The 25014-nt window shown below is 40.8% G+C and overlaps 1 protein-coding gene and 1 non-coding gene across 2 annotated transcripts; both read left to right on the top strand.

Annotated features, from left to right (window-relative positions):
• The first annotated feature begins 4408 nt into the window (after positions 1-4408).
• Positions 4409-4490, top strand: Trnas-aga. The gene has a single exon. It is a non-coding gene; the product is annotated as a tRNA-Ser (tRNA).
• Positions 4491-4846: 356 nt separating this feature from the next.
• Positions 4847-24127, top strand: CUNH8orf37 (chromosome unknown C8orf37 homolog). The gene is made up of 6 exons (XM_028769785.1): positions 4847-5105; positions 9267-9354; positions 11260-11327; positions 11862-11927; positions 17682-17777; positions 22592-24127. The coding sequence occupies exons 1-6, from the start codon at positions 4954-4956 to the stop codon at positions 22743-22745; spliced, it is 624 nt and encodes a 207-aa protein (XP_028625618.1). The 5' UTR covers positions 4847-4953; the 3' UTR covers positions 22746-24127.
• The last annotated feature ends 887 nt before the right edge of the window (positions 24128-25014 follow it).

The raw sequence follows: 25014 nt of genomic DNA, 5'->3' as shown, positions 1-25014 counted from the left end.
AGGAGAGGAGAGGAGAGGAGAGGAGAGGAGAGGAGAGGAGAGGAGAGGAGAGGAGAGGAGAGGAGAGGAGAGGAGAGGAGAGGAGAGGAGAGGAGAGGAGAGGAGAGGAGAGGAGAGGAGAGGAGAGGAGAGGAGAGGAGAGGAGAGGAGAGGAGAGGAGAGGAGAGGAGAGGAGAGGAGAGGAGAGGAGAGGAGAGGAGAGGAGAGGAGAGGAGAGGAGAGGAGAGGAGAGGAGAGGAGAGGAGAGGAGAGGAGAGGAGAGAGCCTGGCCAGGAACACATGGAGAGATGGGGGAGGGGATAGAATGGGCAGGGAGAGAAGGAACAGAGAGAGTAAGAGAGTAAGAGATCAAGGATGGGGCCAACAGCCCCTTTTATAGTAAGCCAAAATGCCTGGCTGTTCCCAGGTAACTGTGGGGCAGAGCTCAGAAGGATGCTAACAGACTGAACCTCTGAAACTGTAAGCCAGCCCCAATTAAATGCTATCCTTTATAAGAGTTGCCTTGGTCATGGTGTCTCTTCACAGCAATGGAAACCCTGAGACACACAGTCAGAATGGTCAAGATTAAAATAAATTACATCAACTGCTGGGGCACATTGATTCATTGCTGGTGGGAATACAAACTGGTACAGTCACTATCAAAATCAGTGTGAAGGTTCAAAGGGCTCAAAATAGATTCACCACAGTATCTCTGTGTCTTACTACAGAGGTACCTGTCCATCCATGCTCATTGCTGCTATAGTCATAATAGCCAGAAACTGGCAACAGCCAAGATGTCCATCAACTGATGAACAGATAATGAAAGTTTACACGATAGAATTATATGTTAATAAAAATGAAATTTGTAAGTAAATGGATGGAGCTAAAAACAAATCATCCTTGGTTAGGTAACCCAGACCCCCCCCCCAAAAAAAAAACCACATACCTTATATGTTGATGTCATCCTTTAAGATTTTGATATGTGTACTATAATCCACATAACCACAGATCTTAGGAACCTAATGTCTTTAAAGCATACTTTTTTTAAGGTTGATTGTGTGCCCTTCTCCAGCCTTGAGCAGGCAGGAAAGACCTTGTGACCTACTTACTTGAGACAGAATCCGGCTGAAACAAAGGATGGGTTAGGTGGGCCTCTTCCTATATATACAAGAGCTGAATACTAAACTTTGAGCCTTGATAGAAGGCTTTGTCTTGGTTCCATGTTTCTTTCACCTCTCTATCTCCTCTATCTCCTTTTCATTTTCAGTCAACCCAGTTCGTCTGTGGCCACTGGAAGGCTACATCATTGCATGCATGTGAGTACACTGTAGCTGTCCTCAGACACACCAGAAAAGGGCATGGATCCCATTACAGATGATTATGAACCACCATGTGGTTGCTGGGAATTGAACTTAGGACCTCTGGAAGAGCGGTCAGTGCTCTTAGCCACTGAGCCATCTCTCCAGCCCAGATTCTAATGTCTCAGTCAGTGTTCTAGTGCTGTCAAGAAACACTATGACCATAGCAACTCTTATAAAAAGAAAGCATTTAATTAGGGCTTCCTTATAGTTTCAGAGGTTTAGTCCATTGTCCTCATGGTGGGGAGCATGATGACACACAAACATGGTAGCTGAGAGTTCTATATCCAGATCTGAAGGCAGCAGGAGGTGAGATCCATTGGGCCCAGCTTAGGCTTCTGAAACCTCAATACACCCCCAGTGACATATTTCTTCCAACAAGGCCACACCTCCTAATCCTTCTAGGTAGTCCTACCCCAGATGACTAAGCACTAAAATACATGAGCCTATGAAAGCCATTCTTGCCCAAATCATCACACCCAGTAAGGGACCAAGGGTGGAAAAGGGAATCTTTCCAGAAAGGGAATAGAGAGTATAGTGTTATGAAGGGATAAAGGGGACACTAGAACAGGAAGATTACAGGGAATTTGGATGGGAGCAGGGTAGAGGAAGGAATGTGGAGAGGGACAACTAATATTAAAGTCCTTTTGAAAGGCCATATGAAAATCTACTATTATAGAAGCTTCCTAAAATATATACATATTAAAAGCAATATAAATGGAACCCTCATATAATGAAGTAGGCAATACACCAAGTAGACATCATATACCCCCAAATAAAACCTGCAACCCCAGGAGTGGGTTTCGTCAGTTTAGGTTATTGGCCAAAAGGGGTTCTGCATGCATGTCTGTCTGAGGGTGTCAGACTCCCTGGAGCTGAAGCTGCAGACAGCTGTGAGCTGCCATGTGGGTGCTGGAAACTCAATTCAGGTCCTCTGAAAGACCAGCAAGCACTTCCAACCGCTGAGCCATCTCTCTAGTCCTTGATTTTGTTTTTTTTTTTTAAGAGAAAGAAAAAACACGAAGTTGCAGGGGGACAGAAATTCATATGATAAAATATACTGTATGAAAAAAAAATAAGAACCTTTGAAACATCTTTGGAATACTAAGTACATATAATGACATACTCCTTTCACTACGCTAACTAGATCATGCGAGGTACTTACCTATTCTCCTTTATGAAACATCTCAAGATATTTCATATCTTCAGGAAATATCAGAAAGTTTTCAAAACTTTGGGGCAAGGATTCACAAATTAATTTAGCCCTATTAACTGGAGATCAACTATTTATTACTTGCCCTACTGGACTTGGAGTTACAAGCAGTTTGTAAGCCACTAGAGATGGGGGCTGGGAATCAAACCTAGGTCTTGTGAAGAGCCACGAGAGTTCCTAACAGCTGAGCTATCTCAGCAGCCCTAAGAGCAACCTTTCAAGTGGTTTCTTCCTGTGATGTACTGGAGTCGGTTCCAGGTACAATCTTATGACAATCTTGTTCTTTTTTTTTTTTAAGTATTATAAAATTGATGAGAAGACATCCAAGGTAGAGGTGTTCTTCCAGAACACCAGAGTCGTATTCCAAATCCCACACCGTGCAGCTCACCACTGCCTATAACTCCAGCTCCTGACACCTGAACACGAGCGCGCATACTCACACACAGCCATACACACATATACATACACATGCGTTAAAACTAATAAAAACGTATTTCAGAAAGCCTTGTCTTCCATTTAAAAAAAAAAAGATTTCCAAGGTAAAATGGTGGATTAGAAGTTTCCTTCATGTGATTGAGAAAGAAGAGAGAAAAAAGGGGGGAGCAAAGAAATCGAGAAAGCAGTCAGGACAACCGACAAGCATGGACTAGAGATGCTATGAGCATGAAGAGTATGAAAAACTGGCTACAGCTCCAACCAGCTCCCAGGCCCCTGGGAGCATGAAACCGGAAGCCATGACCACAGGTTGATTCAGGAAGCCCTGTGACAAAAGTTTGCCAGGCCTAACCCCCAAAACCAAAACTCACAGTTCTTACAAATTTTATGATGTAAACAGTCTCAACAGCAACAAGGCCTCGCAGAGAGACAGCTAGAGTGTGCCATATATTACCTTTGTTTTACTGTAACTGTAAACTTAACATCATTTCATTTTAAGTAATGGTTGCACTAAACAAGAGATCGCCAACAACATCATTCTTCCAAAGGCCTCTGGTGAGCTATTACCTACTATTTTTATATAGCACACCGTTACATGTTGCTCCTCGGGAAAATTAAAAATATTTTGAGCAAATTAAATAAACGAAACTAATAAATCACCTGTCTCAGATGTCTGCCGAGTTCAGAGTGCCGACTTCTCAGGCAATTCTACTTTAGAAATGCCGGGTGAGCTGGCTATGTTCATGAAGCGGTGTTGTGATTTAGGTTTGTGTTACAAACGGACACCAGAGAGGCTGACGTAGGAAAGACCTCAAGTTCTAAGGCTAGCCTAAGCTATATAGGCTATTTAGCTATAAGACTGCCTGTTAAAAGCTTAGGAATTGAAAATTGTGTGTGTGTGTGTGTGTGTGTGTGTGTGGCGGGGGGGGGTTGTTTGTTTTGTTCTATTTTGTTTTGAGGTTTGCACCGTGGTTTATATTCTTTTTCAAAGTAGTACTTCATAGCCTAGCCAGACAGTCTTACCGTGCATAAACTGATAGAAATAACAATTTAATTGCTAATGAGAGAAAACCGTCTAGGGAGCTGCTTGTCAAAGAAAAACTAAAGTGTGCGGGAAGCTGGGAGGCCGGCCGGCAATTCCACCCTCCTCCCTACTGCAAATGCCTCTATCAGTAGTCAAGTAAGTCAACGGGTCCCTCTCTCACTTCTCTTCCCTCCCTTTCTCCTCTCTAGCCCTCCGACTCTAGCTCACAGAATCGACAAGATAGACAGAATGGTTCTAAGAATTCTTCAAACCACAATGTTCGGATTCGTTTAAGCGGCAGTGCCGGTGCTTTTACTCGGATCCAAAGCAGCTTTAGTGCGGCATTAGCTTCCAATGCAGAGTCTACATAGAATCTCCCTGCCAAAATTAGCATCACCAGTAGTCGTGGCCGAGTGGTTAAGGCGATGGACTAGAAATCCATTGGGGTCTCCCCGCGCAGGTTCGAATCCTGCCGACTACGGGCAGTGGGATTACTTTTGCTACAGAATAGTTTTGGATCTTCAGCTCTCCCCGACCTTCCCGGGGTAATTTGAGAAACACACAGCCGGCTGAAGCGACCTGGGGTCGCGTTAGGGTGGAAAGCGACGCTGTTTGTGGTCAGGCGCCGGAGCGGAGCGCGAGAGGTGAAGGGCAAGACGGGCCCACAGACTGCGTGGACGCCTAGGGAAGCGCGCCGGACACCTAGGACCCACGGAAACCATCGGTGGGGGCCGACCTCGGCACGTCCACAGGCCGCCGGGACCCCCCTGCCCCCGCGAGTGCGCGCCCGTCAGCGCTGCGGCGGCGCGCGCGCCCCGACTCGACCGGCAATTTGCGCACGCGCGAAGGATTGTGGGACCCGATCGCGGGCGCGACGGTTTCTCGCGTTGCCGTGGAAACCACCCGCCAGCCAGGCTCCAGAGGGAAAGACGAGTCTGTTCAAGATGGCGAAGGACCTGGACGAGCTTCTGGATGAAGTCGAGACCAAGTTCTGCAGACTCGACCCCCTGAGGCTGGACCTGGGTGAGCGGCCCAAAGGCGGCGGCGGCACGCACAGCGGCGACCGGAACGGAGCCCAGGAGAAAGAGACTCTCAGGTTAACGCGGGCGGGTGGACGGTTCTGCTACAGCCCTGCTCGGGGCCCGAAGCCGCCCTCTGCCGGCGCGCGCCGCCGCGGCCTGGGCTGCTGTCCACCTTAGTCCTCGCCCTCGGCAGCCCTCCCGTCACGGCTCAGACCCCGACCCTGAGCGAGCCTGAGGGAGCTGAGACCCTTACCTGACAGCCCTAAGCTGACGTGGATCCGGGGTGTCCCTCCCTGAGACACGACAGGGCCAGCTGACCAGACCCAGAGCGTTCTCATCGCTGAGGTGCCTTGACTGCAAACGCCTGCCTCTCAAGCCGTTACCAGGCAACCCTTAGGCCAGCTGTTAGAAAACCATTCCATTTTATTGTCTGATTTGTTTAAACTCGAGGAGTTAGATGAGTAGATTTAATTATTGAGAGTATCCATCGTATGTATCTGAATTAAATAGCTCACTTGCCTGCCATTCCCCATGTCTCCAAGTAAAGGGACCCAGCAAACGTCCTATTATATCCAGGTCGAAACTTAAGGACACTTAAATCTTTGGGGATTGGAACAACAACAAAATGCAGGCAGGCATCGTTGCATTATCCTTTTAAGTGAGAATTTAGGATCAGCCATAACTCCTGCTAGAATCTTTTGGAAGTTTGCCACTTGCCTAAAACATTTGGGAAAGGCTGGTAGAATCACAGTGTTAGCTTTGCATCTCTGGTTAGAGCCGGTGTGGTTTCTCAGTATTATGTAACTCGACAAACTTAACCTACCATCATGACATTTGTTTATAACAATTCAATTTGGGGACGATAGAAGCATTGAAAAGATTCTAAAAGAGTTCAAAATAGAATTTTCAAAGCATTTATTAAAAAATTGACAATTAGCTGGAAGTGGGAGTGCACGCCTTTCAACTCAGGAGGCAGAGGCAGGTAGTCTCTGAGTTCGAAGCCAGCCTGGTCTACAGAGTGAGGTCCAGGACAGCCAGGGCTACACAGAGAAATCCTGTCTCAAAAAACCAAAAATTAAAAATAAAAATAGACAAAGTAAAGTGACAGATTTCACTTGACCACCCCATTTGGCTGAATGTTTATGAAAATAGTCTTCCATTAATGTATAAGTTATTACTTTGCAGTGTTTGCTTTTTGTTTCGGTTTGGTTTTGTTCCTTTATTGCTGGAGGGAATTTGTCAGGCCTTTTCATCTTGGAATCAGCATAAAGAAGCTGAGACTGTCTTGGAGCAGGCAACTCTACACTGAAGGGATGGCCATTTATGCGGCTCTTCCCCAGCCATGTGGTCTTTCGTGCCTGTTTCTGTACTGCTAGAATCCATCCAAATGCTCCCCATCCTCACCCGCCCAGGCACATTTATAATACCTAAAGTGAATCCGAACTGCTATCGTTTGTGTTCAAACTTTTTGTCAGGCACAACGGTTAGAAGTTGTGCAAAAGGCATCAACAAATACCCTAAGCCAAGTTTTAAATACAGTTCCTTTCTGGTATGGAATGTCATCACTAAAGTTTTGCACTGAGGCAAAGGAAACCTTTTATGAGTTTTTTAACAGACTACCTGCTGACTGCATGGCTTAACCTTTATCTTTTACGAATGAAAATGCTGAAATTGACTCAAGTGATAGCTTTGTAAATAATACAATAAGTGGCCATACTACATCTGGATACCAGAAATGGCTGTAATATAAATGGTAAATGTATGCAATTTGTTGAAGTATTCAAAATGATAAAAAAAAAAAAAACATCAATGGTTGTGTGTTCTTTTAAAGACCAGCATGGGTTGAACGAAATACTGCAATAGTAATAAAACAGTCCAGGATGATAAAGATAATACCACCTCCTAGATGATAGCTGTAATAATAACAGCTAATGTTTACCTAGTCTTTTCTCTGTGCTAAGTCCTCAAAATGGGTTGCTCCTATCACCCAATGAGGTGAATGGTGTTATCTCTTCATTCACCAAATCTAGGTGGGCCTGATAGCATTGGTCTAAGATTGAGTTTGAGGCTCAGCTGAGTAATTTAGTAAGACCAGGTTTTAAAACTAAATAATCATCATCATCTTAAGAATTCATCTGTATCAAAGTAAGCCTGATCTACAGAGTGATTTTCAGGAGAGCCAAGGCTACAAAGAGAAACTATGTCTTGAAAAAAAAAAATGCACCTGCCTCTTGAACTTCTTGAATTATATGAGAAAAGAGCGTAGACAGTCTGTCATCAAAACCAAAGGAGGGATCTCATGAGAGCATCCCTATTGTTGGGGCCCAATGGGACACACTGTTAATCCCAGACACAGAGGCAGACTCATCTTTGGGTGCTAGGCCACCCAGGGTTGGAACTGAGAAGCCTGAAAGTAATAATTTGAGGTAAGAACTCACTGTAGTCAACAGATGTAGAAATGAAGCCAGAGATAGAACATTATGCCTGAAAACAATTTGAAAGATACTGTTTTAATAGGTAAAGTATTGACATTCAGAGAAATTAAATCTTTTCAACTAGGTCAGCATTTCTAGACTAGTGATGATTTTGCAATGACAAGAGAAGTTCTTTTGGTTATCATAACTGGAAAAAAGTAAACTGTAGGCATCTGTCAGGTAGATAGGAAACCGGTAAAATAGCCTAGAAAGTCCAATAGTGCCTTCTCTCAATATACAGGACTTATCTGACCCCAAATGTCAGTAAGATTGAGGAAACCGTGGGTGTTACTGATACTAAATGACGGATGTAGGCTATTCCAGTTGTAAGAATGAGTGGCAGCTTCAAGGACAAGTTTATACAGTGATGGAAGTAGTAGTAGTTGTTTGTTTAGAGGAAGTCTTTAGCATAGTTCTAAAACAAAGGAAAATGCCAGTGTAGACAGTGAAAGGCATGAAGGATAAAAGTGAGAGAAGGGGCACCCAAGGAGGCAAAGCCTGGAAGTCATTCTATCAACCATTTGGTATCAGAGATACATTCCTAATGTTAGGATTTCAGAGTAAATACACTTCTAAAGAATTTGAACCAAAAAAAAAAAATCTTCTAAAACAATCCATAAAATTGTCCAGTGAATTTCTGAAGTTGAGTGACAGAGTCCACAACATAACAACTATAGGAACAGTTGTCCCATAACATATATGTAAACTGCCCTTTATCTGTGTGGCCTTGTACAAGCTTCTGGGTCTCTCAGTGCCCATTCTTCACCTAAAAATGGAGGTAATAAAAGCCTTAGGACAGTGTCTGCCTGACAGTAAATACTTGTTTTTTTGGAGCAGTGGCAGGAGGCTGGGCAATGCTGGCTGCACATTACAACTCAGGACTTTGTCCATACTAAACAAGTACTCTACCAGTGTACTATGTCCCCAACTCAGTGTTGTTTTAAATAAATGGTCTAGGTGGCAGTAAACCTGGTGACTTCCCCTGAAGAACTTGAAGTAGTCGAACTAGTATGACATGTAGCAGTGGATCTTGACTTTGGGAAGGGGTTTTTTTCTCTTTTGAGTCATTTGCTGACACAAGCTTTGGCTCCGATAAAAAAAAAGATAGGTTGTTTGACTTCAACCTTTATGGTATTAGAATTTATTTATAACCTATATATTTTATAGTCTCTAAGTGCTTGACATAATTTAGAAAATACATCCCATTTTTTTCTTTAATATAATACATTGGCTTAAATATCTTAACTGCATAATAGTAAGATACATACGTGATTTTGTACCAATATGCTATATGTTTGTTTCAACAAACAGCTTATTTCTATGAGTATAGTTGAAGTCTTCCATGTCAAGGATCTCAGTGCCTCAGAGCCATAGCACGGCAAAGCCTTCCCCAGGTCAGGCTTGTTTACAAACAGTTCATCTTTAGTTAAAGCCAGCATATACAGAACTATCAATGAACAGCAGCCTCCTTCTCCCCCTCATACTGTTTGTAATAAGCAGTGAGTTTCCACGTTGATGTTATGTCTCTATCAGAGCACATACTCCACCTGATCCCAACCTCTCTGTGTGTGGATCTGTCATTTCCTCATTCCCCAGCTGTTCCAGTTAAGTCAATCCCAAAGCCCTACTGGTTGTTACATAGGTCCATACCTGAAAAGCATCCTATGCTGTCACTCTAGCAGTGACACTTAAACTTGTGGTACATCTGTTCTTAAGGTCCAGGTGAGGGTTCATTATTGTGTGCACATGTTTTCTTTTCAGATCAACAGAAACATTTAAAAAAGAAGATGATCTTGACAGTCTTATTAATGAAATATTCGAGGAGCCTAACTTTGACAAAAAGTCTTTTGTAAGTCACATAAATGTACATTATTTAAGAATTAAATAGCTGTATTTAAACTAGTCTTAAAAGTGAAGGCACAGTAACCATCTGGGTGTGATCCTTTGAATACTAAGAAGTACAGGTAAAGAGATGATTCCACTTTAAAAATTGTGGAGGAATAAAATATTAGAAACTGTACATTTCTGTTAACTCGTCAGTGAGTAAGACTTTGAAAAGCTGTTGTGAGAGAAGTCGGCTCACAGATCACGTCGGTCACTTAGATTCATGGTAGTGTCTAAGAACACCTTAACACTTCGCTCTGTGTTCCCTCTAGACTTTTTAATTGGCATACTAGCCCTTCCTTCCTCCCTCCTCATCCCATCACCCACTGCCAACCTGCTTGAACTTTCTACCTCTAGCCTTCCCACTTCTGGTTTTTATATCACCTTTGTTTTAATACCTGCTCTATTAAGACATTACCCTGCCCTGATGGCCCTTTTGTTCTTTTCTGGCTTGTACAGGTACTCCAAGTGACTTCTTTGTGATTCTGAGTCACAAATAGTGTCTCACTATTTAGTGCAAGATGTTCTTGAATTTGAATCAGTGATCCTCTGTATCAGCCTTCGGGGTGGTAGAATTATAGGCATACACCATCATGTTCAACTGGACGTTTTTAAATAAATAAAAATTGAAAATATAATTTAAGACCTCTACAAATCATACTGCACTGCCTTCCTTCACAAAGATAACCTCTATCCTTTCTATCTACACATAGGCTTAAATTTCTTAAATACAGTAAGGTACTTATTTAAATTTGTACCTATAAACTATATTTTTGTCTTAACAAACTTAGCATATTTCTGAAGGTTTAAAGTCCTGATTTTTCAGCTGGAAAAGGGAGAGAGTAGGTCTATATAAAATGTTTATCAGATAAAGAAAGCAATAACCCGAGTAACAGCCATTTCCACATTGTCAGGAGGGGCATCTGGTGTGTCCTGGAAGTACTGCTCTTCATCCCAACTTCCTAAACCCCAGGAATCAGCAACAAATGTTGCAGGGTGTGCCAGCTAGAAGTGGAAATTATGATTGTATATAATATAAAAGACACGCTCCTCAAGTGAAAAAGTTCTTATGTGCATTATTGAAGTTTTTACACATGCATCAAAATACTTTCCTATTTAACATCAAATAAAAATTAAGAGAAATGATAAATGAAATATTTTTGCCTTTTAAACTTCCTCGAGCACTAGGTGAACTGAAGGCATGCCTGTGCGTAGTTTTAAATGCCCTTTCCCTGTCTAGCTTCCTTTTGCTGGCGGTGGTCCTAGTATGTGGTTGGTTTATGATGTTTGATACTTTATACCAGTTAACACTTAATAAATGCTTACTAATGATGGTGATGTTATTAGAACCTATAGGAACTACTGTGTGGTTATGACTAGGTAGCTCAACATTTTCCATGGTCATAAATTGCTTTATACCATTATATTTGGTCAAAATTAATAATCCTGAAGTTACCCAGGAATTAATTTTTAGTTTAGATGAGTACCATTCATGGCCTTTAAAAATGAGCCTGGGTTTTTTTTCCCCTTCTCAATTAAATTTCTCCAGAATGAAGTTTTAAATAGCAGGCCCTTCACATTAAATCACTGAATCCTGGTATTAACTGAAGAGGTATAAAGTAACTCTAAATCATAGCATGCAGAACAGCAGCAGATCAATTTCTTGGGCTGAAAACACTGTAATTTGCAAATTCCTCAGGGATCTCTCCTTCCTCCTGCCATCAAAAGGTTTTGATCACTGTTTTGGGTTTCCAGACAGGATATCACCAAATGTCTTATTTATGTCATTTTAAAATATTACTATTATAAGATAGAGAGTTACAGTTCTCTAAGCCTTTGTCCTTTTGTTTTTGTTTGCTTCTTTGTTTAGCAAAAATTTAAATCTAAATCTTCAAGTAACACATCTGTCAGAGCTCCCATTCAAGGCCTCAGTAAAAGGTAAGCTGAGATTGCTTTGGGAATTGTACACAGAGTAGGTAAATGCCTTAAGGATAGGCTAGTAGATTCTGTTACCATTTCAACAGCAGTGACATTGAAGAACAAAGCCCTGGTTGGCTTTCAGACAAGAGACCACTAGCAATATCTGGAGTGTGTTTAGGATCTATGACCCTTTTAGTGTAAAGGAAATTAAATAGGAATTATTGCTATTGTAAATAATTTTCTGCTCTGTTAAAAAAAGTGTGAATGGTTTCTCAAAATTAATGATCTGTTACATGCTTTAGTGTTTACTTTATTCCTTACATTATTGGCACACATTTTTCTGTGACTCATTTTAACTCCTTGAGTGTTCCTGATGCAGGTTGTATCCTATAGAGAGTGATAAATATCTCCTCCTTGAAATAGTTGGCTTGCTAGGAAAGCATATAATATGATCACAAGAACATAGACTCATCAAGACCAAACTAACTTCTCATGTTTCTTTTTTTGTTGTTATTGTAATTTCATTTTTCTCCATCTGCTGAACATGTCTAGTTGCAGTCCAGTGTATCTCAGTGGGAGCGCCGTTCCATGTGGGATTGGAACAAGTACTTCACAGAGGTAGGATGTGGGAAATGTAGTGTACTTTCTTACTGGGATGCCTTGACATCAGTCTGCTTTATAATGAGAGCTGGGAGCTGTGTGTTGTATTAAACAGTCTAAAGATGCTTTGTTGACTCATTTAGTATTCTTGGGAGGTAACTGTTAAAAGGCTGAGCTGTGCAGGTGGCAGATGCCTGCAATCCTAGCACATGGGAGTCTAGGGCTGGATGATGGCTACAAATTCAAGACCAGGCCAGTGAGCCACACAGCAAGACCTGTATTTAAAAAGGGAAAAAAAGCTATAATGTTGGATATGTATTGTTCATTGACTTGATGCCTTTTTCTGAGCCCCACCCAGGTTTTTACAGAGCACCAGGAGAGTGCTTTCTTCCAAGTTATGGAAAGAATGGCTTGCATGGGTAAATGCAGCTGTGTCAGATGTGATGCCTTTGCCTCACTGATGTGGCCAGAAAATATAAGAGGCTGAAGGTCTTCATTAACCAGAGTTCTTTAGTATAGTCTCTTGACTTTACATGTTTCTAAAATGGAAACCTGTCATTTCTTCTCTCTTCCCTCACCCTTCAAGACCCTGCTCTCTTGTTCAGTTCTTTTTAGGCAGTCTTAAGAGTCATGATACCACTCACTGCAAACCCATATCACTTCTTGTTTTTTTAATTCATTTTATTTTAGTTTATATTGTTGATTCTGTAACAGTCTATTCATACCATATCACTTCTAGTACATTCCATTACCATTTTCACGGTTTGGGAGAAAAGTGTAACAAGTTGTTGTACTACTGTGCTGTGCTGCTCTTGGGTCTGTTGTTAGCAGAGGTCCAGTTACCTACATTATTCTCATCTTTTCCCCAGTTCCTAAATACTTTTTTATTTATGCTCATTTTTAAGAAGAAAAGACTATATTATGTTATTGTTTATTGAGCACATTTCTGGAGAGTTGTAATATTAAATAATAGAAGTGGGCCAAAATAGACACTGCTGGGGGATTGGTAGTACCAGCTTGGATTCTTGGAGACCAGAAAGGCAAAGCCCAAAGTGAAATTGGGAGCCTTGAAAACTGGCTGTTGCCTTCTGAATATAAGAACTGGAGGCAGTTGAATCACCATGTCCTGAGGCCTAACTCAGCAAAGAATTGAAGATGCAAACTGGTCTTAGAGGCAGCTATAGTCTTGCTGTCTGTCCTCAATTACCTAGGTCAATCCCATTGGACTCAGTCATTTCAGAGCTATGACACCTCTAAGGTGACTTCTGTCAAGTTCCCAGGAACGACAGCAGCAATTTCTGCTATCATCCACTTGCAGCGTCTCTGAACCTCATACACATCCAGCAGAGTTGTCCACTTCAATTTTAAACCTCCGACTGTCCACGCTCAAGAGCTTGGTCTCCTTTCCTCTAGCTCCTTCCCCTGAGGCATGTGCTGTTTACACTAGAACACGTGTACATTTTCCTGCCTGAGCACCTTAGCATTTGTCCCCTGTCTAGAGTGGTGCTCCTTCCTAATGCATGCCCCCCTTGCCTTATGTGCTTTACTCACACTACAGATTCATTTCCTCATTCCATTTTAACTTCTTCTTTTAAATGCTTTGAATGCACATCCAGAGCATGTGCTAGCTGATCAAAACAAAGTGCCCAGTAAGGAAGCAGGTAGAAAGGTAAATGACTACATGCAGAGCCTGAAGAGGAGCTCTGATTATAGCATTCCTGTGCCCCACGTCAACCCTTAAGGACTATTCTAAAGCTTTGCTCAGTGTTCTTGCCTATAAAAACCAAACATACTTTTTTCGGATATCATGAAACCTTTCACAGCACCATAAGAAAAAAAAAAAAAAAAAGTCACGTGGACTGCAGGATGACTTGGAATCTGGGGATTAATGTAGAAGGGGATGCCAGATGAGTCGTTAGAGTTATAGTAATCACAGTCTAGGGAAAAGAGAAAGGTAGCCATGACTTGGGTGTGAATGGTTCTAAGGAATATAAGATTGAAAGAATTTGAAGAGTAAATGGTCTTGCTACATAAGAAAGTTAATAACAACTTCCAGAAAGCCAGCAAAGTGGCTAATGAATGAAAATGTATTGCAGCCATGCATCATGACCCACATGGTTGAAGGAGGGAACCAATTCCTGGAGCTTCTCCTCTGACATCTACACACATACACATATAAAAATTAAATAAATAAAAGGATGAATAAAAAGAATGACTTGCAGATAGCCTGGCCTATTAGCTCATGCCTATAACTCCAGCACTTGAGAGTGGGAGGCAGGAGGCTTGCCACAAGTCTGTGGGCACCCTGAACCCCATAGGAAGACCAGGCCAGCCACAGCTACCTAGCAAAATCCTGTTTCTCCACCTAGCCTCAGACCAAGAAACAACAAACCAAACATACAAAAAACCTCCCAGGTGGTATATCCAGGGTCAATGGATACATACATTGTTACAAAGCAAGGGTTCAAATTGGTAACTTGATTTCCTATGTGCCATTGCCATTTTCCACCCTGTGAAAAGAAAGACTCTTACCTTCTTTCACTGCTGAAGCTGCTGCTTTGGTCTTTATTTTAATGGAAGATATGGCCCAGGCTATCCTCAACTCACTATATAATGTAGGGTGACTTTGAACTCATGATACTCCTAGCTCTACCTCTTAAGTACTAAGATTACAGGCTTGTGACACCATACCTAGCCAGCCACTATTATTTTGAAACTGTCCAAGTATCAAGACTTTCTAGCCTACTGTGTAGATCTGATGGACTTTAACTAAGAACTGCAGAGTCTGATTATATGGAACTGGTATTTTGGGCATTCCCGCCATAAAAATCCATAAAATAGTCAGTTCTGCTTATCAGTTGGATAAATATTTAAGTATCCTCCTTAATATAGTCCCTCCATATTTTATAGGGAAAAACTTAGTTTATTCTTCATTGGAATCATGATTTTATTTTATGCTAACACATATTTGACTTATAGTAGCTCGGATGTGACTAACACACAATATTTCAATTTTTAAATTTTATCATCCTTTCCCAGATTAGCATTATGTATTGGATGCTGGTCAGGGACAGTGAGCCACCCAGTCACAAGGCTAGCAACCAGTATCTGCTTTGTATTGTGATGTTTGATAGATTATGTATGTTACACAGTTTTAACTTAAGAGGGGTTTGTTGAAACATGACCTTATCATAAGGTGAGGAATCAGGTACATAAATTAGATAGTCCTGAGAAGAATATTCAGAGGTCCTAATTACTAATTTTTATGTTCCAAGCATAAAGGAAGTCAGCTGCGTTATGCTCATTTTTTCTATGCATTTGGACTCCTGGATTAAGCTCCTCTGTAGGGGTGATGTGAACTGTTTAGAATGTAAAGATTAAAGTTTTTTGCCCAGTTGGTGGAAAGGAGATGGAATAGTAGTGGGAACATGGTCATTAACAAATGGGGTAAATTAAACTGAGGCATCCTTTCAAGTCAGTCAAGTTTACTGTTAACGTATTTGTGAATTACTTGCAAGGCTGAATTAGCCCACTGCCGGCATTAGTTATGACTAACAGAGTGGATCAGCAGCAGAATGATTTCTTAGTTGCACATTGGTTTTAGTTTTCTCATAGGACAGTGTTTGTAAGAAAATATAGTAGTGTGCATAGATTTGATAAATACTAAATTTTAAATTAAATTTAAAACTACATCTAGCATAATGGTTGAGATTTTACATACAAAATGTCATAAAAATCTAAATTATGGTTCCCATAATAGCAATAATTCAGCCAAATTGTACATGTGTATTAAGGTATTAAATTTAGCACTCTGTTGTGAGCATGTAATAAACTACATCTGCATAAGAACACAAGTTATGGGAGCCTTGGGAACCATCATTTGTATTTCCTGACTTACATTCCGAACCTGATTCAAGTGTTATGAATGCAACTGAGTTGACATTCCCCAGGAACTGACAACTTCACCAATCACTAACAGTTTAAAAGATAATGCTTATGAAACATTGTAAATGTTTAGTTATTATTGTGATTAATACTTTTAGAATTATTAAACATTCATTCTCAAGGAAACTTTGAGAGCATAAGTTTCCCAGTATTCCAGTTTTGAAGTTAGATATCTGAAGTTTGAGATGGTCCAGGCTGGCCTTGAACTCACTATGTAGCCAGTGATGATCCTTCTGCCTCCATCCTAAAAGTACTGGGATTAGAAGCATGTGCTACCTTGCCTAGCCTATATTTGAATTTTGAAAGGAAAAATTTACTAATGGGCTTGTTTTATTTTATTTGTTGCAGAAATATTACTGGAAAAAATATATTAGTAAAATATATTGAAACAACACTATCAAAAAGAGCAAAAGCAAAATTGGAAAATATATAAAGAAAAATTGAGTCTGAAAGAAATTACTTGACTAAAGCACTTTGTATTCAGAGCCAGTGTCTGTACTGCCTCCCTAGTCCCATGGAGATTATCTTGTTTATTCACTTTGTTGTCCTTGTAAGTACTTTGTGTGTAGGGTTAAAGCAGTTGACTATTGGGTTTTCTACCCTATTACTATGTGTGTGCTCATGCTTGTATGGTCTCTCTCCCTCTCTCCTCTCCTCTCCTCTCCTCTCCTCTCCTCTCCTCTCCTCTCCTCTCCTCTCCTCTCTTCTCCTTTTCCCTGTGTGTGCGTCTTAACATCTCATCAGCTTTTTGTTTTTATTAAATGTATCTGTTGAATCTCTTTATTAAATATTCCAAATAATGGAGGTTTCTGTTTCTGTTGCTGCAGCAAAGATTCATCCCTCTTTTAAACTTGTGTATAGTATCACTTTTCTTAGAGTCACCATGTTCACACACATACACCTCTACTTCATAGTGCCTTCAGGAGAGCTGCTTATCGCTTCATCTCCTTAGACAGGCCCTGATCCTCACTCTCCAGCATAACCACACAATCTCGCTCTTCATTGCATCTTTACCATCACTATACAAGTGTGATCTTCTCCTCCCTCAAATAACCCGTAGTCGTTTTAAAGAAACTGCTCAATGAGACCAGTCCAGGCTGCCCTATTCAGAATTCCAAGCCCGCTCCCCCCAGTACTCCTAATTTCCTTACCCGAATCTGCTATTTCATTCAAAGCACCTTTGATCTGCTAACATACTAATAAGTCATCTACAGTGAATACTGTTTAGTCAGTCTGTCACTGGGATCTAAGCATCACAAGCACACAGGTTCTCAGCAGCTTTTTTGGAATGGGCAAATGCAGCACTGATGCCAGGTATTTTGGAAACAGCAAGTGATGGATCCAGCACTGAAGCAGTTTATGGAAGAGAGTTTGGTTTCAGTGAAGCGTTTCACATTCTTCATCTGCCAATCCGCTCTTCATTTCATGACCATATATTACTCACTTATATTTGTATATGTGCAGGTATTATGCAAGACCTTTATAAGATAGATATGAAAATTAACCTGGAAGCTTTTTTGTTGTCTTTTTGGTTTTGTTTCTTTTGAGACAGAGTCTTACTGTGTAGCCGTGGCTGGCTTAGAACTCACTATAAAGATCAGGCTGGCTTTGAAATCACAGTGCTATTTCCCAAGTGCTGGGATTAAAGGAGTGCACTACCACATCTAACCAGAAAGCTTGAACATATAAACAGTCCTTGAGTACAAACAGTTACAGTTGATTAATCTGTATCTTTCTGTTACTTATTCAGTTATCTGGAGCATGTTGCTATATTTTCGTATTTAAACAGCAATCATCTCTAATACATATTTCTTTCTCTCTGAGCAGAGCATGTGACCGACTGCGTTGCGTAGCCTGTGACTTCCGGATAGTGAGCTACAATGACTATATGTGGGACAAGTCATGTGATTATCTGTTCTTCAGGTATGTTTCTGAAGAGTTTCACCCTGTGAAAAATTACCAAGGGCTTTTCATTCCTTGGGTGTTTGTGTGTTTTGTTTATTGGTCTACTTGCCCAGTCACGTGGTCTCTGACTCTCACCCTCCTCATCTCTTTGAATCTGTTTGCTGTCAGCTGCATAAGGATATGTTTCTGAGTGAGAATACAGAAGTAGCCCAGGACCTCCTTGTTCAGACCATTCTTCACATCCTCACTCACTATCACAGCAGAGCTCTGAGGATGGTGTTATCCTGCCCAGGCTTCTTCTGCATTCAGATGTCATCTTCAAGGCCCTCCATTATTCAACTTCTCTTCAACCTTGTCTTCCCACAGTGGGCTCCACCTTCATTTTAGCTGCGCCACAGTCTTTGGTACCTCATTTGCAGGTTCCGTCTCCTGATACATCTTACCCCATTTCTCTCCCCAAACCCTGCCTGTCCTTCCAAGTGTACTTCATCATGCATCCTGCCTTCTTCAATCATCACTCTGTTTGAAACTCACTTGTGCACTTGTGTGTATACAACAGAAAATAAGCAGACACATGGAAAAATATTATTGCAGAAGTTTCACAGTCCTAACCAAAAATCGTCTACTGTAGTGCCAAAATCCTAAGTTCAACCACCTACTCTCAGCTTCAACCATTTTTACTCTCACAGTTGGAAAATTAACTTTAAATTTCAGACCCCTTTGGGTTTTATTTGGTTGGTTGGTTGGTTGGTTGGTTGGTTGGTTGGTTTGGTTTTTGGTTTTTGGTTTTTGGTTTTTGGTTTTTGGTTTTTGGTTTGGTTCCGTTTTTTGGTTTTTGGGTTTGGTTTGTGTTTTACTATTCACTATCTCATGGTTAATCTAACAAAGTGACTAAGCAATTCTCATAATTCACCAACATAGACATGAATTTTTATAAGACTAGCTAGTGAGACTAGATAGTGAGATGTGTATAACATGGAAACAGTAGCAAGCACAGGTACAGACTAAGTGTGTAAGTGATTGACTTGGTACATGAGAAACATACAGAGTCTCTGTCTTCCAGAATGGCAGATGTGGTGGTCCACACTGGAAACTGAGGACAGTGAGTTCAAGACCAGATCTTATTACAAGAGAAAAAAGGCACCAGTTAGTTTCCTGTAGATGGTTGATAGTCTCATTTTAGGATATAGTTTACCAAAATTAGTGATTACTAGAATTATTACACTGTTAAAACTAAATTAGTGGTTATTAAGTAAATCAGTGAAAAATACAAGCTGAGCCCTGGAGATACATAAGAATATGTTTAAAAGACAGGAGATTAACAATAAGGAATATGGCTATCTCAACCAAGATGCAAGTGACTGATGCATCTGTTTCATGTAAGTCCTTAGCATTTCTTTATCCAATTGGCTTTCTTCAACACCTTGTTGGCCACTCTTAGAAACTGGGCTCAGAAGGTGAAGAGCATCCAGTTCCTGCTCTAGGACGCACAGTTCTGAAAGGGAGACAGCGTAGAGAATATCACACTGAATGTGGTGGTAGAGCTAGAGGAAAGAGAAGGTGGATACGCTTCACCTCCAGCACCCAGAAAGGCCTGGTTATTCTGAGGTGGAATTTGAATCAGGACCTCATGCATGCTAGTCAAGAATTCTGAATGGAGTTACGTTTCTAGCACTTAAGGAGTAATTTTAAAGACATTGAGAAAAGTGAAGTCAGATGGCATGAGTGGAGAGTCAGAAGTACTTTGAACAAGAGCAAGAGATGACAAGAGCTGAAGTAGTATAGACAAGTTAAAAGGGCCTGAGAAAACCTGGGCAACAGTGGCACATACTGTTAATCCTAGCACTTGGGAGGTAGAGGCAGAGGCAGGTGGATCTCTTGAGTTCAAGGCCAGCCTGGTCTACAGAGCGGTTTCCAGGATTTCCAGGACTACACTGAGAAACCGTCTCAAAAACAACTTTCAAAAAGGCTTAGGATGGCAGTAGTAAGGAGCTTAAATTTAGTCCTTTCAATGTTGGGCTCCCAGTTGAATGCTTTTAATTTAGAGAGAGGCCTATTCAGATTTTAATTCTAACAGTAAGTATAGCTCTGGCTGACCTGGAACCTACTTAGCAGACCAAGCTGTCCTTGAACTTGTAGCATCTTCCTGCCTGTTTTCTGGGTGCTAGGTTTACAACCACTCAATTCCACTCTCGGCTTTTAAAGGGTAACAGACTGCCATATCAGGGAAGCAGGCCAGTGGAGAATTATAAGAATTAATGAAGGAGTGTTACAGTAATCCAGGAATAAAATGTTATGAATCACAGCAATAAGAAAGGCAGAAAGAAGCAGATGAACCAGAGAGATATTTTAGACATAATTCTGGCTGTGGAATGCAAGAGGCAGTTAGCATTTTAGGATGTCTTACTAGGCTTCTTGATTCACACAGTGCTAGTACCCTTTTAAAGGAAGAAACTAGACATTGGGTTCCACAGACTATTAAAGCTCTCTGAAGATCCAGGAGGATTCACAGTTGAAGCCATGAGATCGGATGTTATTTTCCCAGAGGGCAGCTTGGAAGAAGCCAATGCCGATTAGCAGCTGTTTTGTTAAAATGTTCTGGGCTTATATGTTAAAGGGAAGGATAGATACGTCAGGGCTATTTGAACAGAAGGGCTCTGAATACTGATGAGAAAGGAGTTGATGCAGGAAGAGATACTTGTTAATAGCAGTCTTCTAGAAGTGACTGTTGTGAAGACCTACTGATGTCACTAGTCCGAGATGACAGATAAGGGAACAGAATGGGAGGCGAGGAGGCTCACTCCTACCTCAGATACTCACTTGTGCCACAGAGGCCTATGCAAGTGGCGGAAAGGCAGTGGGCTTCTAATGCATTAGCTGTAGCACACTTAATGTTACTGGGAAAACGAGTCTGTTAGTTCTCTATGTTGAACATTGGCACCTCCTCTGTGTCAGAGAGGGAGCAGTAAGACACTTGGTAGGGTCATGAGTGCTCACTAGGAAAATGAAGATGCCTCATCTAAAAATGGTCCCATTTTTAGAGTTAGAATGTGGTCTGCTGAAATTAAAGAGTAGAGAGTAGATGAAACACAAAGAACCCAGGGACTGACTCCCTGTGGGAAAGCAGGGTGGTTAGTGAATAGAAGGTTTCATAGTTCGTCAGATGTTCCACAGAGCATAGCAAGCATGTGTGCTGTGTGGTGTCAGGTGTGTCCTGGTTCTGTGGATGCTGTACAGTTGCTTCACTGTGTTATTTTACAAGTCAGGAATAAACATGTGATAACTTTCACATACTATAGACCTTTGTAAAGGAAACATAAGCTAGATTTACTGAGCAACCTATCTATATAGCTTACTAAAATTCTTGTATTTGTCTATTAAATTATATGTTCTCCTTAAAAGAAAATAATGGCCGAATTTATTTTCTAAGCTTTTAAAATAAGTGCTCCTTAAAAAAATTTCTTTAAAGGTTCTATTGATTCACCTGATATTCATGATTCCTATTTCTAAAATATCTAGTCAGTCAAATAGCAATTGCTAAGTTTAGGAAAATACTGAATTTAGCAGGTTGAATAAAGGGTGTATTACCTTCTTTCATTAACTTCGTTTTTCTGGGCTCATTTTTTATTCTAATAAACTAGATTATCGTATTCTTTTCCCAGTTCTCCATAACCCTAGATAGGTCATTAATGGCCAGGGTGCCACTTTCCTAAACTCAGATAGTTGCCCAGAAACTCTAGGGTTTTGTAAGTTCTCACCATCTAAAGGTGCCTGAATTTGCACACTGCAATAGAGAATGTGATACACATTGACCACTAGAGGGCACTTTGGAAACTGCCTTCTGAAGATACCAATAAGTAATGGATCTTGGGCATCACACCTCTTTAACATATACACCAAATTTCACTGTTTCTCTTTGCTTTGTTTTGTTTTGTTTTGTTTTGTTTGTTTTGTTTTGCTTTGTTTTTTGAGACAGGGTTTCTCTGTGTAGCCCTGGCTGTCCTGGAACTCACTCTGTAGACCAGGCTGGCCTCGAACTCAGAAATCCGCCTGCTTCTGCCTCCCAAATGCTAGGATTAAAGGCGTACGCCACCACCACCCGGCTTGTTTTGTTTTTTTGTTTGTTTGTTTGTTTGTTTTGTTTTCCCAGCATTTTACTTTTAGAATATCTAGTTTTATTTTCTAAAGATAAGTCATAAAGATTATAATTGATTTTCGTTTAGTTACTAAACTCATAGTAACTTCTATATCAGTATAATGCAAGCAAACCCAATGGTTATCATTTTAATGATTGTCTTACCCATTACTTTGTTAATTTTTTACATCATTTATACTTTAGGATAGGTATTTTGTTGCTGATAGAATAAATAAGCAGATCATTTATACAAATGAAAGAAAACCTGAGTTTATCTTAGAGAACTAACACACTCGTTTTCCCAGTAATAGAAGTGTGCTACAGCTAATGCATTAAAAACTCACTGCCTTTCTGCCACTTGCATAGGCCTCTGTGGCACAAGTGAGTATCTGAGGTAGGAGTGAGCCTCCTCGCCTCCCATTCTGTTCCCATAACTGTCATCTCAGACTGGTGACATCAGTAGGTCTTCAGAACAGTCACTTCTAGAAGATTGCCATTAACAAGTCAGAGAAACACTGTCAGAAACAGACACCTAAGGATGTCTCCTGCTGCTGGTGTAAATAGATCAGGTTCTTGTGAGTCCTGAGTTTTAGTCGAAGAGGCTGCAGGAAACTAACTAAACAGAACATTTTTTTTCTTTTGCATTATTAAACACTAAACACGGACACTATGCTTAAGCCTGTCTGTTTCACCACAGAAACAACATGCCAGAATTCCACAAACTCAAAACAAAGCTGATCGAGAAGAAAGGAGCACGGGCGTATGCCTGCCAGTGTAGCTGGAGAACTATTGAAGAACTCACTGACCTGCAGACAGATCATCAGCTTCGCTGGGTTTGTGGTAAACACTGAGAATACAGACCGTTCACATTCCAATAGCCACACCGGTGAGAACAAGTTCCATGGACCAAACTTGAGTACCAGTACATAGCAGTATTGTGCTCTTTGGGAAAAGGCAACAAGTTTTGTGTAACTACACACATTTGTGAAGACCAAATGGACTGGGAAAGACATATGTACTGTAATACCTTGGCATTTTTCCTTGTGACATGGACATTTTACTTAGTAGGTTAAAATATCTGCATTCACCAACCTGTCTCCTTTTAGGGATTGAAATTGTGACATTTCATGCAGATTTACAGCTTTTCCATAGCAACTGTCGTAGTGACTGCTAAAACGTTCCTCATGTATCATTGTTGTTAAAGAATACCCACTGGCAACGCAGAGAGGTCATTGTATATGAGTGTTCATGGCTCTTTCTATTCTGACCCATCATTATCAGAGACTATAAGTTGAACATGACAAAAAAGCAGATGGCCATTGGTTAGCTGAGAGGTTGTCAAGAGTACAGGAACACTGTAACCCGGCCTTATATGTTTCTCATCCTGCCTCACCAACTCAATTCAGTATTATGTATAATAGTAATAGTAATAATGTTGTTACCAGTTTTAGCATATTCCCTCCTTTGCTCATTGAAATATCAAAAAGTTGTTTAGTTTTCTATTAGCAAACATCTATTTATATATATGAGATTTTTGATGCAACTAAAGTAACTAAAATCCTACAAATATGTCATTGTTGAACTTTTCAAGTATACTCCATGACTCTAAATGAGCAGCAGTAAGATGATTTTCAGACAGCCTGAGGACTCTCTATCACGTTGGTCCGTTCTTTATGGAAGCATAGAAAACCAATGGGTAGCCATTGGGCTCCCGTGATATCACTGAGATGGGCGGAACTGTATCATAGTAACATGTTCCAGAAATGCATTGCCTCAGTTTACCTCCCAGCCCCATAGATATTTCAGGGCTTTTTTAGTCTGCCAAAAGTCTATTCTGTGTGTCTACTTCCTGTGTGTATATTACTTAAGTGTGTGACACAGGGCACTCTGAAAGTATATACATTTCAGCACAAATATGGTCTGCTTGGTTTTCTGTTAACTCCATTCTCATCACCAAGCAAAACCTCTGATCACTGAAAGCTTTTTCCTAGGCTAGGGGTCTAGCTTAGTGTTAGAGTGCTTGCATTGCATGCACAAGGCCCTACATTTATTCCAGTAGTACAAAAAAAAAAAAAAAAGACAGAGAGGCAAGCTTTTCCTGACCATGACGCAGTTATATACTTAAAACCTTTTAATTGAAGCAGAAGAGATCTCAAAGTGGCTGATGCTCACATTTTTGAATTAAGATATATTTACAATTTTTTTCTTTCAATAAACCTATTTACTCCTCAAATTTATGTTTCTGTGTAATTATGTAAGAAACTTAGACATTTTTGATTGACAGTGTGTATTCCCAAAAAATAACAGAGCAGTAGCATGCACATACGTACTCAGAAACTCACGAAGGTTGAGTGTAGCAGTGCATGTGTAATCCCAGCACCAGAGACGCTGAGGAAAAAAGATCATGAGTTCAAGGCCAACTTGGGCTACAAAATAAGACCATCCTAAAAAGGAGAGAGAGGAGGAGGGGGGGGCTATAAGCCATAAAGTGGTTTCTTTGTATTCCAGTATGTACATTTACTGAACCAGCAATTTGAAAATATTTTTTAGAACCAGGCATGGTGACTCAAGCAATTACCCTCAATGCTCAGAATACAGAGGCAAATGAATCTCTGAGTTTGAGGCAGATCTGCAGCATATGGGGAGAAGGGTAGGAAGGTATGGTGTTTTTAGTCTGTTATGCCTCTAGAGGGACAATATGGAAACTTGAACACATCACCCATTCTATACAGTCATAGTTTCAGTTCTCCAATGTCAGAAATGCATTTATCAGGTCACCAAGGCCTGATAACCTGAGTTCAATCCACAGCACCCACATAATACAGAAAACCAATTCCTGTAAATTGTCCTCTGATATCCATACAGCACTATTTCCTGAACGCAACATCCCCCCACACACACACATACACACTTACACTCTCACTCTCACACTCTCACTCTCACACATTCACTTTCTCTCTCGCTCTCTCCTTCCCTCCCTCCCTCCCTCTCTCTCTCTCTCGCTCTCTCTTTCTCTCCCCTCCCTCCCTCCCTCCCTCCCTGAATAAGTGTGGGGTTATTTTTAATTTTAGATCTGATTTTACTTAAGAATATTCTTGATGAAGGCAGTAAAAATGATTA

This window comes from Grammomys surdaster, unplaced genomic scaffold (assembly GCF_004785775.1).
Source record: "Grammomys surdaster isolate TR1022 unplaced genomic scaffold, NIH_TR_1.0 64, whole genome shotgun sequence".
Classification (NCBI taxonomy): Eukaryota; Metazoa; Chordata; class Mammalia; order Rodentia; family Muridae; genus Grammomys; species Grammomys surdaster.
Note: the sequence above shows the minus strand (reverse complement) of the source record. Positions and strands in the feature narration are given on the sequence as shown.